Source organism: Lucilia cuprina, chromosome 2, assembly GCF_022045245.1.
Source record: "Lucilia cuprina isolate Lc7/37 chromosome 2, ASM2204524v1, whole genome shotgun sequence".
Lineage (NCBI taxonomy): Eukaryota > Metazoa > Arthropoda > Insecta > Diptera > Calliphoridae > Lucilia > Lucilia cuprina.
This window is the reverse complement of record NC_060950.1, coordinates 38,971,826-38,987,930: the sequence shown is the minus strand read 5'-3', so window position 1 is coordinate 38,987,930 and position 16,105 is coordinate 38,971,826. Positions and strand designations below refer to the sequence as shown.

The 16,105-nt window shown below is 30.6% G+C and overlaps 1 protein-coding gene across 2 annotated transcripts in view; it reads right to left on the bottom strand.

Annotated features, from left to right (window-relative positions):
* Positions 1-15,036: 15,036 nt before the first annotated feature.
* The window catches only part of LOC111689149 (probable protein arginine N-methyltransferase 6.1), a 51,737-nt gene continuing 50,668 nt past the window's right edge, over positions 15,037-16,105 (bottom strand). For both annotated transcript variants that reach the window (XM_046948848.1, XM_046948850.1), the window contains exon 3: positions 15,037-15,884. In XM_046948848.1, coding sequence (XP_046804804.1) covers positions 15,126-15,884 — 759 coding nt within the window. In that variant the 3' untranslated portion in view covers positions 15,037-15,125. The remainder of the gene's footprint in view (positions 15,885-16,105) is intronic.

The following is a 16,105-nucleotide window of genomic DNA, read 5'->3' as shown; positions in this document are numbered from 1 at the left end:
AATCATAAAGTTCCAATAGACTGCAGTGTTATTTATTAACAAGTTAGAGTGCTATATTCGGCTGTGCCGAATCTTAGATACCCTCCACCAGCTACTTTTATATTATTACTTTTCTAATTGATCAAATATTTGTAGATTTAAAGATTTTCAAAATACAAATACATATATAATTATGTTCTACACAAAATTTTGTTCAACACAAATTGATAATGCTCTTTAAATACGGTTAAAGCCCTTTTAGGGGCAGGACCTAATATATGAGAAATAGAAGTATACTAAACTAATATTTTTGCCAAATTATGTATCAATAGCTTAATTTGGTAATAAGTAATATGCGTTTGAGATTTTCGTAAAAGGGCTTTGTATGGGAGCTATGTCCAATTATGTATATAAAGACAAAATTTCAGAATTTTGTATCTATATCATTACTTGGTAATAAATATTGTGAATCTAAGTGATTTTCTGGACCTAGTATGAGAGCTTTGACCAAAATATGGACCGATCGTAAAACAATTTTATAATGAATTTATGTGTACAAGAGCAATATTTTTGATAAATGTATGAATATCAATATTTGGTTATGAGTTATGTGCGTTTTTTCTGATTTCGGAAGGGAATTTTGTTTGTGTGTTTTTCTAAGAGTGACCTTGTGTGGGAGCTATGATCAGTTATGGACCGATCAGAAAAACATTTCATAATATTATTTCTCTGTATATGAGCAACACTTGTGCCAATCTTTATATGGATATTTTAATTTAGTAATGAGTTATGTGCGTTTTAGTTATTTTCGGGAGAAGACATTGTATGGGAGCTATGACCAGTTATAGACCGATGGAAAAAAAATTTCTTAGTAATATTTTTTGTATATGATCAATACTTGTACCAAATTTTATATGAATATCTTAATTAAGTAATGAGTTGTACGTGTTAAGTGTTTTTCGGAAGGGGAACTAATATGGGAGCTATGACGAATTATGGACCGATCAGAAAAATATTTCGTGGTAGTATTCCTTTATGTGAGAACAATGCTTGCAACAAAATTTTATATGGATATCTTAATTTACTAATGAATTATGTGCGTTGAGGTGATTTTCGGGAGGGGACCTTATATGGGAGCTATGACCAAATATGGACCGATCCAAAAAATCTTTCATTGTAATATTTCTGTATATAAAAGCAATACTAGTACCAAATTTTATATGGATACCTTAATTAAGTAATGAGTTATGTGCGTTTTAGTTATTTTCGGGAGGGGACCTTGTATGGGAGCTATGACCAATTATGGACCGATCCAAAAAAAGCTTTCATTGTAATATTTCTGTATATAAGATAAATATTTGTACCAAACTTTATATCGATATCTTAATTTAGTAATGAGTTATGCGGGTTTAACTGATTTTCGGTAGGGGACCTTGTATGGGAGCTATGACCAATTATGGACCGATCCAAAAAGCTTTCATTGTAATATTTCTGTATATAAGAGCAATACTGTAAAAAATATCAAAATTTTATATCGATATCTTAATTTGGTAATGAGTTATGCGCGATTAAGTGATTTTCGGGAGGGGACCTTGTATGGGAGCTATGACCAAATATGGACCGATCCAAGAAATCTTTCATTGTAATATTTCTGCATATAAAAGCAATACTAGTACCAAATTTTATATCGATATCTTGATTTGCTAATGAGTTATGCGCGATTAAGTGATTTTCGGCAGGGGACCTTCTACGGGAGCTATGACCAAATATGGACCAATCCAAGAAATCTTTCATTGTAATATTTCTGTATATAAAAGCAATACTAGTACCAAATTTTATATCGATATCTTGATTTACTAATGAGTTATGCGGGTTTAACTGATTTTCGGGAGGGGGCCTTGTATGGGAGCTATGACCAATTATGGACCGAATCAAAAAAGCTTTCATTGTAATATTTCTGTATATAAGAGCAATACTTGTACCAAATTTTATATCGATATCTTAATTTAGTAATGAGTTATGCGCGTTTAAGTGATTTTCGGGAGGGGCCCTTGTATGGGAGCTATGACCAATTATGGACCCATTCAAAAAATTTTTCCTTTGTATAAATTCTATTATAACAAAACTTTAATTTCTAAAATTTTGTGAAGATGTCGACATTACGACGGATGTTATTAACAAAAAACCAAATTTCCGGGAATTTGTACTTTTGTATGGGAGGTATATGAAATTGTGGGCCGATTCTAGCGATTTTACTCAGAGATTAAGCTCTTGTATGGAAACGAATGAATGCCGATTTTTATGGAATTATCTTGCATAGTTTTTGAGAAAATTGCATCAGAATGTGTAAAAAATGTCTATTTTTTTCGAGGTTGTTTCAAATTTTGATTCATAACTTTTCCCGATGTGAACCGATTTTGCCCATTTTCAATACCAAACAACTTAGGAAAACTAGGAACATTTTGGGTGAATTTGGTTAACTTCCATTGCTTCGTTTTATCGTGAGCGTGTTTTACACAGACAGACGGACAGACGGACATAGCTAGATCGACTCAGAATTTGATAAGGACCCAGAATATATATACTTTGTTGGGTCTTAGATGAATATTTCTTGGTGTTACACACGGAATGACAAAGTTATATATACCCTCTATCACCACTTATGGTGGTGGAGGGTATAAGGCAAATAGCACGTTTTCATAATTTTTCAGCAAATAATTTATCCAAAAGAATCTTAATATATTAATTGAAACAGGAGATAATATATTCCAAATTTAATTAGTTCAAGTAAAAAAAAACACTTTTTAATAAAAGTAATTATTATTTTTAATAAAAGTAATTATTATTGTATTTAAATATTAGGTTTGTTCCTTTACTTGTCAAGTTTGCATGTTTGTGCCAGAAATTGTAAAAGAGAACAAATTTGAGCAAATAAAAATATTTTCTCTTTGCCAGAACTTGCAGGTTTTAGCCAGAAAATTTTTTCCTGGCAAATAGAAAAAAATTGTCAAATAAATTATTTATTTAAAAATTACAGTAGTTTTCCGATTTAACGACCATTCAATTCTACGAACATCGCATTTAACGAACAAGCAAATTTTTCCTATTGACTACCTTAAATAACGAACAAAACTTGTTTTTTTGTACTCTGTTTAACGAACTAATATAAATATTATTATTTAAATTAAGATAAAATGACATTTATCAAAAATAACAAATAACCTAAGTTGTAGCAAGCGGTGCTTTTATACCCAAAACTGTACCTCATTCTGGGTTCTTATTAAATTATAGTTCGATGTAGCTATGTCCGTCCGTCCTTCAGATAATGACTTTAACGCTCAATACTCGCTTAACAATACGAGTACGCCGAGTACTAACCGATATCTCTAACAAATTTTATGGGAATCGGTCCATAATTGACCTTACCCTCCATATCAGGCCCCCTTAAGAAAATTACATCAACGCTCATTACTCGCTTAAAAATACGAGTATAGAGATGAACTTCGAGAAATAACTTTAAAGCTAATGACAGAATTAAAAATACAGCGATTAAATTCGACACAAATATGATTTGAAGGTGGGTATATAAGATTTGGAATTTTGTGTTTTGTGCTATTTTTATAAAAAAGAATTAATTTTTATAAAATACATTTAAAAAATATTTTATGTACCTATTTTTAATTATTTTCCTACCAAAAACCCACGTTTTACTTAGTACTGCATATAACGAACTTTTCAATTTTACGAACAGGCCTGACAACATATGGCTTCGTTAAATCGGAAAACTACTGTACATTGAAAACAAAAAATTTTTGAAATTTTTTATTTGTTGAAAGAGATATTTAGTTTTTTCTGTTCCCGTACTTTTTACAAGTACGAAGAGAAAATTCATTAATTCTCTTTAGCCAGAAAAGTTCAGGAACAAAGCTATTGTAAGCCTCCATATATTTAGAGATAAATAAGTGTTTAGTCACTCGTCATTTTGAAGCCTTAAAGAGAACTTGTTGTACGTATTAGCTTAAGGTAATATATCAAATTAAATAAGACAATTTTTATACCCTCCACCACCATCAGTGGTGATAGAGGGTATATATAACTTTGTCATTCCGTGTGTAACACCAAGAAATACTCATCTGAGACCCAACAAAGTATATATATTCTGGGTCCTTATCAAATTCTGAGTCGATCTAGCTATGTCCGTCTGTCTGTGTAAAACACGCTCACGATAAAACGCACATTACTTATTACCAAATGAAGCTATTGATACATAATTTGGCAAAAATATTAGTTTTTATACTTCTATATCTCCTATATTAGGGGCAGCATTATCAATTTGAGTTGAACAATATTTTGTGTAGAACATAATTATATACTTATTTGTATTTTGAAAATCTCTAAATCTTTCACACACATACATACAAATTACATGCAAATTACTAAATTTATAATGTTCAATAAATCTTGGAATTGTAATAGATTTAACTTTTGGGATTTTTTCTATTAAAGACATGAGAAAACTTTTTTTTACAAATATTTGATCAATTAAAAAATTAATAACATAATATATAGCACTCTAACTTGTTCTCCTTTATATTAACACGTTGACATAATTGACGTCTATATTCATACGTCGAGTTCTATAGCCGTTATATAGCGTTATTTTGTCAAAGATTGATTTCATTATAAATCGGAGTGTAATAAATATTTTTAAATCCTTCATCGTTATTTTAACTCTAAACTTATAAAGTTTCATTATATCATAGCATTTTGATTAAAATTTATAGTTATGAAGTACTCTATGTTTTTAATGAAGTACTCGAATTTCTCAAACGAGTTAAACCAATAATACTTTGTCTTTTATTAATTTTGATGTATTTTCACTGAACCACTGATTGACCCCGAATCATTGGTCGTTTCGAACCATATAATTACATAGATTTTTTCGAACCGAGGATAGAACACGAAATGGACATACTCCAACGATGACTTCTTTGCCAAGGAATAATTAAGCGGCTTTTTGAAGATTTGTTTAAGCATTCATTTAAGATATCATTCATATATCTGATATCCCTTTGAAAATGTTTACACTTGAAATTTTGCTAAAATGGAATAACGGCATATGTATTGATGAATATGTTCAAAAATAAATGATTTCTCATGTACTTATTATTGACTAAATTGGTAAAACCTGGACAACATCAACAAAAGAAACCATAGTATAATTTGCTTAAGTATCATTTAAGGCAATAAAATAAATCAGTTTTTTTCTATTTTTATACCTTAGATTTCCAATATTCCTGGATATTTTCGGAACATATCAAACATCTGTCGAATCAAATATGAGTACCTTGTTGTTTACTTTTGATTTGATCTCTATAGTTCCCTTTCCAACGGCATCAAACATATTTTTACCAGCAGCCTTAATTTTGAAGGTGTTATTAAATTTTTCAAAGGTTTTACATAAACTTCTATTATTTGTAACATGACAGGTTGCACCAATATCAATGCATCAATCATACGAAAAATCTTCATTAATTGCATTTATTTCGTCACAAATTAATGGTAATATCCGGTGAAATGTACATTCTACTTCACATATCTTTTTTGTTTACTGGCTTAACGTCGTTGATCCATTTTCTGCAATTACGTACCCAATGTCCTTTATTGTTGCTATAATTACAGACATCAGATTTCTTATTCGAGTTCTTTTTAAAATTATTCACCACTAAAGCTTCTTAATTTTTGGCGACATTAGCTCCTTTGCAATTTCTTTCATACGTACATAGTTGTGCTGACATTTCACTAAAATTATTTTCTTCATTCTTGGTTAAAAGCATTTGCTCCTTCATGATAATCCAACAAACCACGCAACTTGCGCTTCTAGATTGGATAATACAATTCATTTTGAAGAGGCTTGATGTATTAAAAAAAAATCCATTTTTACTTACTTGTAGTCTTGAAGTTTTTAAATCTTGATAAATTGTCTTCAATATCTAGCAAAATTTCTTGAAAATTTTTTTCTTGATTTCTTCAAAATTTTCTTTATTTGAAGTTTTTTGAAAATTTTTTTAATTTAATTTTCTGAGTTTCCTGTGCACATAACCTTTTGTAGTAAATGATTTATTTAGAATAAAAATTGAAAAATCAACAAATACAAATATTACTAATATAAAAATACAATCAATATACAAAGTACATAACATAACAATTGAATTCAACAATTACCGAAAAAACAAAGTTTTCAGTGTAAATGAGGAATTTTCGGCCATTTCGTTGAAAACTTGTAATTTCAAGTACTGATTCAATTTTTTTATTAAAAATTTCGGTATTTGTTTTGGTCTCAAAAGAGCTTTCCCTTCCACCCACAGACACAAACTTAAATAATTAAGTCACAGTTCAACTGTTACAACAACACTTTTACCATCTGGACAAAGGAAATAAACCTAACCCTTGGCATCATTGTCGATGGGGTCCAAATTCCGAAAGTGCACCACCCAAAAATCTTGGGGTCACATTTGAAGAGTACTTCTGGCACAACTACAAGTGACCTACTGAAAAAAATTTATATCCCTTACGTTTTTAATTCGGTTTAAAATTTTTTAATGCAGCATTAAAATTTTTAATTCGGCTAACAATTTTCAAATGAAACATCCTTTAAAATTATTCTCTGAATTTTAATTCTTAAAGATTAAAGGTTGTGGTAATATTTAGCTTATGCAGAAGAACATTAAAAAAAATATTCTTTTTAGGTTTGGTCCATTTCCGAACTTTTTATATTAGAACTAAATTTTGTTTATATGCACTAAAATTTGTTTTCTCGCGATGAGATCGAAATTTTTCGATCGGAATTTTGATACTCATTTTGAAAAGATTGCAAACAATTTTTTACTACATCACACAATGGGCAGAATGGAAATTTTTTGGAAATAAATCTGGCATTTCTAAACGGCTGATCCGATCGGGATAAAATTTGGCGGGAGCGTAGCCAAGGAGTATTCGAGTTTAAGTTTTGAAGATGAACCCCGCAGATGCCCCAGGGACGGAGCTGCGGCGGCTCAAAGTAGGGTACCTACGATATGTAAAATTTTTAAACTCGTACCATTTTGTTTGTTTTTTACCCAAATGCAAATGTGGACCCTATGGGCAAAAATGTAAAAAATCCCATTTTTGGGATTTTCATTCCTATTTTTGGGAATAAAATATTTGGACAATTTTTAAAAATTATTTAGTTAATTATTTTATTAAAGACTTTAACATTGTATATACAATAAAAAAAACATAATTTTATTATGAGCCACGCACAACAACACCTAAATCTCCCCACACAAACCACCTTTCCCGCCCACCGAAATATAAAACACAATTTAATACAATATCATCAGTTAGTGGGAATTGCGGGATGCCCTTTGACCTTTTCAATTATTTTTTTTGACAAATTTAACAAGCGTTGAAAATTACATTGAGTTTTGTCCATAAATAAAGATTTTGTCATATATTACATATTTGTTTAAGTTCTAAAACTATGATTTATATCAAAATTTTAATAGGGTCGCAGATAGCTACAACAATTTAGTCCATATTTATCCCTTAATATCATTTTTTAGTTAGATATGGAAATTATCGACCCTTTACAAAAAAGCCAATATCTCAATTACATTCAAAAATATGTTTATTTAAACCTGTGTTCTTTAATTTCATCTTTTTCATATTTTATTATTAAGTATGACAGAATATACATTTGGTATTGAATAAAATATTTGGACAATTTTTAAAAAATTATTTAGTTAATTATTTTATTAAAGACTATAACATTGTATATACAATAAAAAAAAATTATAATTTTATTATGAGTCACGCACAACAACATCTAAATCACCCCACACAAACCACCTTTCCCGCCCACCGAAATATAAAACACAATTTAATACAATATCATCAGTTAGTATAATAGCTTTTTATTTGAACTGTTTATCTTAAACATAATACACTTAATTCTTACAACCTACTTATATAGTTAATTCCTAACACTACTATTTTCTATAAAATAGTCTGTCATATCGGTATACATATTCAGAAGGTAATATAAGTCCTTTAAATCTTCCTTGTTTTGAGATGATAGAGTTTCATAACAAATCCATCTTTTTCGCATAGTTGAAAGAACAGGATCAGAAGATAGAAGTAAACTATTAAAAATATCTTTATTCTGTATTTGCCTGGAGCATTTTCTTGAGCTGAATAGTTGAACATGCTTAAATCTCGATTCCTCGCCACCTGGGCTTCTTCTGTTAACTCTCCAAGTGGAAGAATATTCGATTCAATTATTATTTGACCATGACACAATACTTTGTGTACTGTTGGTGTTAATTCCCTCCATGGATATAGAGATACAAGTAATTTAGAAATTTCAGATGTATATTCCCCAAATCGATTTCCATTAATTTTGTGTTTACTATTCAGTGCCATTAAAATAGTGTTAACTCTTCGAAGCAACTCCTTGTCGATTCCAGTTATTTTTTAAGTAATTTCAAAATCAAGAAAAAACCTTCTCGCCGTATTACCGTCGTTTGTACTACCGCAACTTGGAAGTGGTTTGTCGATGTTTAATCCCATCTAAACTTTAAATTCTTCTTGGATTCTGCTTTTTTCCGCAACTCTCAGTTCTTTCAATTCTTCATTATTATACCCTTCACCTTCGTGAGAAGGGTATATATAAGTTTGTCATTCCGTTTGTAATTTCTATAATATAAAGTATATATATTCTGGATCCTTATAGATAGCGGAGTCGATTAAGCCATGTCCGTCTGTCTGTCTGTCTGTCTGTCTGTCCGTCTATCTGTTGAAATCAGTTTTTAGAGGACCCCAGATATCGGCGAGATCCGAATCTTCAATAATTCTATTAGACATGCTTTCGAGACAACCTCTGAAAATTTCTTTAAAAAATTTATAAAAGCAACAAGAACACTGTATATGTACTGTGTACTGTGTGTGTAGATGTATTTGGTTTTATTCAGCTGTGTATTTTTTTGTATGTTTGGAATCCAAACATAGAAAAAAATACATAGCAAAAAAATATGATTTGCATTTTTTGTTAAAATGAAATAATTTTCCCTTTTGTTTTGCAAATATATTTTTTAATGAATAGAAAAACGTATTTAAAACGCTTTTAATTATATGAGAGTAGATTGTGAATTATTGTACAATAATTTTTATGCGAATAATGTAAGTTTAAAATTTAAAACTAACACAAATTTTTCCAAGTGCTTTTTAAAACATTTTTTTACGATAAACAAAAACAGGATCTACGTCTCGTCAATGTTTACCAGCAATGAATACGAAGTGTTGTTGTTTTACTCTTGCTTGTATACTGTTAAGAACAACAACAACGTATTGTTAGTGTTGAGCGCATATAAGTGTATAGAAAACACACTGTCTATAGCTAAGCGCATTTACAAAAACAAAAGAGTACCGAGAGCATAGGGCTTGGGCACCCTTGGTTTGGATACTGTTGGCGTCATTGCGTTGTTGTTTTTGTTTTTCTGTGTTTTTCGTTATGTATGTTTAGATGTCTGTTGGTTTAGATGCCTTGTATATTTTGTGTTTTATTTCGTTTAGCGTTGTTGTTCTTTTTGTTTAGCTTTTGATGTAATAATAATGTAGTCGGGAAAAAATTTAAAATTTATAAAAGATGTTTAAAATACACTATGGTGAAGGGTATATAAGATTCGGCACAGCCGAATATAGCACTCTTACTTGTTTTTTGTTGATTTAGTAAGATTCTCTGGCACACTTCTATATTTGAGGTCGAATGCTATATGTAAAAAGTAATCCAAAGATCGTATTCTGGCTTGAAGTGGCGAAAGACAGGACTTCTTCATTAATACTTCTGCTTTTTTTATATTTGAGAATTGTGACTTTTTCTCATTACATATTTAGCATCTCCAGAAGGAAGAAGTTTCTGTTATGGCATTGCTGACCTTTCCATCAATCATTGTTAAGCTTAGCTGATATGATACGTTAATATAGAATTCCTTTATTTTTTGCAAATGGGCTCCAGTGCATTAATTTCATCTTTTAAATATTCCACTAAATCTATTGTTGTTTTCTTTGACTCCTTTATATATTCAAATCCAATGGGTCTACAAAAATTTTTTGAACCCGGAGTTGTATTGATCCATATATCTTCAAATGAATTACCGATGCTTGACTTCCACAAGCTTGTTTGTATTCTGGAAGTGCTGATAAACTGTCACATCCCCACTTACACATTAAGACAACATCACAGTTATGAATTTTCCTTAGTTGGTCTTTTGAAAAGTCTGACACAATTCTTGATGCTGTGTTTTCGAGCAAAGATGATATATCAATACAAGCTTCCACATCATTAACAGCAATAGGTGATGGTAGGATAGTTTGTTTTTTCCTGGATCGCCTTGTATGATGGTAATATATTGTGTCCTTTTTCATGTAGAGCTTTCCTTAATATTTGGTACTTATTTCGACTTAGACCCAGTTCCAATATAAGCGCTATTGCTTCCTCTTCAGTAAAATTTGATTGTGATGTTGGAGTTGGTATACTTTCCACAATTCGCTTAAGTCGTTTTGGTGATGCATTAGGGAGAATAGTTGCAATATGTACGGCATCCATTTTTTTTAACTTTGAAGTGTGTTGGCGGAGTATCAAACTCACAAACTGCCAGGTTATCCCACAAAAATAGAAAAGTTACATCAATGAATCATCATAATCAGACTACAGGTCTATTTTGGCATCTCTCAGAAATTCAAAAAGTAACTTGAAAGCATTAAAGTCACCCGATTTCAGAAGGGAAGAAACATCATAGTACTTGTCGAAAAAGCCATATTTGCGCCTCAAGTTGACAAATTTAGTACATTTGAAAATAATATGATCGGCATCCATAGGTTGGTTTTCCTTTTTCAGCATTTCGTTAAATGTATCAGCAATTTCCTCATTTGAGATTTGTGTGACCCTCTTTTTTTTTACCTTGAACATAAGTCTTCGTATGACTTGCAAGGCGCTCCTGCTGATGTGTTGTAAGTTGAGATTTCCGTAGTAGTTTCCATCCAACTACAAAATTTTAATCGAAATTTCTTTTGATTTCCATCCACAGACATTCTTTTTACATCAAAAAGTTTTAAAGTTTTCAATTTATGATATGCCTGTTTTGTCTACTTTTCTACTATATGTAGTTTTTATATAATTTGAAATGTCTTCAATTCTTTCTGGTCCTTTTGAAGATACACTCCATAAAACGGAACACAACTCTTCGTACTTTAATGTAGTCTTCATTGTAGATTTAATAAATATGGTACTTAAAATCTGAGAAGTTTACTTATATACCAATTCTTGTCATTTCCGATACAGGTATTCCAAAGTAAAAAATTACGAACTGTCTACCTATTAACATTTATGACTATACTACTATAACCTGTAATTCAGTCATTGATATTTCTTATTAGTGAATGAATCGAAATTATCATTACCTGTATATTTTTACCTACATGATCATAAACGAAACAGAACGAAATGATCTGTCGAAAAAATTTAGGCAAAAAATAGTTATAAATTTCTGAAAACTTAAGCATAATAGGACTTTTCAATTATAAGGATAAGCAAACAAATAGAAAATAGATAAATATAAGATTTAAACATGTTCTGTCATATTTAATACTAAAATAAGAAAAATATGAAATTAAAGGATACAGTTTTAAATGAACATATTTTTGAATGTAATTGAGATATTGGCTTGAATTTTTTTAAAGGGTCGATAATTTCCATATCTAACTAAAAAAAGATATTAAGGGATAAATATGGACTAAATTGTTGTAGCTATCTGCGACCATATTAAAATTTTGATATAAATCATAGTTTTAAAAATTTAACAAATATGTAATATATGACAAAATCTTTATTTATGAACAAAACTCGACGCTTGACATTTCAAATAAGAAAATGCAAAAAAAAAATTGAAAAGGTCAAAGGGCATCCCGCAATTCCCAAAAATAGGAATGAAAATCCCAAAAATGGGATTTTTTACATTTTTGCCCATAGGGTCCACATTTCTTTCAGGGCTGGGAAATACTTTTGGAGTAAATAGAAAACATATTGAGGTTTCCAAAACTGCTTTCAGTATTCTGATCCAAGCTTTGGGATTTTAGAACATGTCGCCCAAAATTGAAGCTTTGATAAAAAATAGGTCATATTCGGAAGGACAAGTTTTTTACGCCAAAGCGTTCTGCGTAAAGATACCTTTTAGAAAACTATAAAATTGTTATATGTTCTTAAACAAAATTTTATTTTATTAATAAAAGAGTTAAGACACATTTTGGGCAAAAAACGGCAAAAATCTAAAATTTTTTGAATTTTTAAATTAAAAAACGTATATTTTTGAATCTGTAAATGATATTGATCTGAAATTTTTTGTATATTATTGGAAATTTTGTTGTCTAACTAACAAGATAAAATTGAGTCCATTTGGTCCAAAATTACGCCCGGTATTCAAAAGGCGGACCAAGGTATGGTAAATTTTGTATCACTAAATTTTTAAATGCCTATAACTCGGATATTATAAGAGATAAGTAGTTTGAGAAAATATAAAAATCTTTGTATTTGGGTGAAAAACAAAAAAAAATGGCACGAGTTTAAAAATTTTACATGTCGTAGGTACCCTACTTTGAGCAGCCACAGCTCCGTCCCTGGGGCATCTGCGGGGTTCACCTTCAAAACTTAAACTCGAATACTCCTTGGCTTCGCACACGCCAAATTTTATCCCGATCGGATCAGCCGTTTAGAAATGCCAGATTTATTTCCAAAAAATTTCCATTCTGCCCCACTGTTCATCACGAATTTCAATGGCTGAAGAAAATATTTTTTTTATTTTTATCGTATTTAGTACATTTCAATGGAACTAGTACATAACAGAATTATAATGACTAGCTGCGTTATTATGTATACTAAAATTCTTTGGATATATAAAAGACAATACTTTTAAAGTCGTGGCTGACCATGCTTCCTTGCGTTAGTTAATGCTTCAGTCTGAGGGAAGTTTAAATGTCGTCCCTGACACTTTATCTAGGCTCGAACAGAAAGATTCGTTAGAAATACCACCGTCTCCCTTATTAGATTTAAAATCACTACACTACGTATCCTTTCTGTAAAATAGACTAAAATTTGTAATTCTGTTATGGAGAATAGGAATAATATACAAGAGAATGGTTATTTTCTCTATAAGAAAGCAGACTTTTCAAAGAGTGATCCTATATCGGAGGAAATAATTAGGAAACTCTGGATTCCAAGAGATCTCACGTTGGATGTTATAAGAAATGCCCAATCTGACATGTCACTTTGGAATAATGAAAACTCTTGAAAAGATTCGTTGGAATCTGTATTGGACCAAAATTACCGTAGACGTAAGGAAATTTGTTTGCGAATGCGACGTTTGCAAAGAAACCAAAGCGTCCAATTCCTTTATGAGACCTTCAATGGGAGAGCAATCAAAAGCTTGTCGTTAATTTTTACAAATTACGGGATTTTGAAAATTGGATATTTCGGGATCCCGTTATTTTTCATGATCCAAGGATTTTTTGCGATTCGGGATTTTACGTGATTTTAGGATTACAGAAATTTTATTATTTTATAAATGAAAATCTTTAAGTGATCATGTTTGTAAATTTTTTTAATTTTGGCTGTGTGTCAAACGGTAGCAAAGTTCCATTGTAAAATAAAATTTTCTTATGGTGGAAAATATCACTTTTGCTGTGCCAAACGAAATCTTTTTTGATTACATGAAATTTTGACAATTTTCACTAATTTCACAAGAAAATCTGCATTTATTTTAATAAAGGAAACTCTTTTGTCGATTTTGTTTATTATTAAAATGAATTTCTACAATCACAAATGTATTATAAACCAAAATTATAAAATATTTTATTTGTTCTTTACATTTGTAAAAAATTTATGTAGCTCTATGAGCTAGTAAAATGGTATTCACCACATATCTATCAAAAATTTACATTTTCAAGTAAATTGTTACCGATTGGCACACACTCTTTGTCGAATTTTAACAGACAGAAGATGAATTTATATTAAAACAATCCAATTAATTATAATTTTTAAATAAAAACTCTTCGGCAAAGGCTTTATTTATTTTCAAATGTTAATTTTTAATCCATAGTTCAACTGTATTACAGGAAGCAAAACCCCAAACAATTATTTTACTCCTTTTGAGTATACAAATAGTACATAGTACAAATAGTTAATTTTTATTTCTTTAAATGACAACTTTGTACTTTTTTGCTGAAATTATAAATGTTAATTTTATATAAATGCATACAATTTTTTTTTTACATTTCCTACCATTCTTTAACAATCTTCGGTCTGTTTTTTAAAACACGAACAGAAAATATCTAAAATTTTAATACACAATAAAAAATCAAAAAACATACAATTTTGTACTTAAAATTAAAATTTTTTAAACCCGTTAACCGAGACAAAAAATATGCACTAAAAACCGAAATATGGCCGTTACAAAATCATGTATATATAATCATGCTTCATCTATATATTTTCTTTTTCATTCTATATGGGTGGTGTAAATATTAAGAGATCGGAAGCTTTTAATGTTCTGTTCATGAGAATACAGAGTGATGTTCGCTGGACCAAACACATACTTCAAGTGTCGAAAGAAGCACTCTCTGACCTCTCTCACTCTCACACCCATTTGTGGTCGATTGGCCAGTGGATCGCACAATGCACTACAGAGAAAATTCGTTCTTTAGTCGTACTGTCCGTATGTAGAACAAACTTTTCCCAGAAGTGTTTCCTGTCACTTGCAATGTGGGTAGGTTTAAATCGAATGTCCACAAACACTACTCCCTCTATCCTCCCTACCACAACCTATTTTCCTAGTTTCAACACAATGCACTGTGACCCCTACCCTGAGTGCTGGTCCTAACAAAAGAATTGTAATTTTGAATTAATGACTACAAATAGTTTTCTCATAATAATCATTGATCTGATGATTAAAAGATAAAGTCAACTGTATGAGCGGCATTTTAACGGCGATCAATTTATATTGAAAAAACATAATTAATTTATTAAAAAAAAAACTAAATTATTTAATATAGTTTATTTATGACGTGTCCATTGTTTGTAAATGAGCTTTTATGAGGATACACTTGGTTAAATGACATTCACAAGGTACTGGATGTTCTACCTCATTGGGATCTAAAAGTTCAACTTCTAGATCGTATTTACGACTATTTTCACCATTACGTTTCATTGATATTTTAAATGATACTGGGGCATTTTCCTCCAAATCTTCACAAGCCGTTTCAGGCAGCACAACAACACACTGCTTCCAATGGGTGGCTGGAGAATTGGGACTTGTAGATAAAACAATAGAGTCTTCATAGGATTCTGCAGGAAATCTGCAATCAAACCAAATGCAAAAACCTTGATGTTTGCCCAATTTCTTTACAGGAACAACTTCTTGAAAAACAATGCTGTTCAGGTCTTCAAGAGTAATATCCATTAAATTCATCCAGTGCATTGCAACGCCACTGTGGAGTAAATCCTTTGGTGAAATTAGTGCAATTTCAGGTTTAGTCGATTTTTGTTGTCTTAGCATAGTTCCAAAAGCCGTCAAACGGACTCCATCAACTTCTTCCCAGTCATCAAAGAGACATGGAACTGCACATGGAGCTACGTAAATTGTAGCTTCACTGGGAAACATTAAACCATCCGGCTTAAGAAAGTTGTCTCTTGCATATAATACGGAATCAAGCATGCCCTCATGAAGTAAATAGAAACCCATCCATTCAGAAACAATAATATCCACTTTTTCTGCTGATGATGGTAGAATAAATTCCTCAATCTTTGAATGTATTACCTGTAAAGAAACAAAATTATTTAAAATATTAAAAAAAGCGAGTCTGGCAACGCCATGAGAGAATAAGCTGAAAAAATTGTGTTGTTAAAAAAAATTGAAAAGTACAAAAAAGACAAATATTTGTGGTTTTAATTCATTAAATTATTGCAAAACTCCATTATTTATAATTGAAATTTAAACGTTTGCACAACAAAATAAGACGAATAAAACAATATGTACTG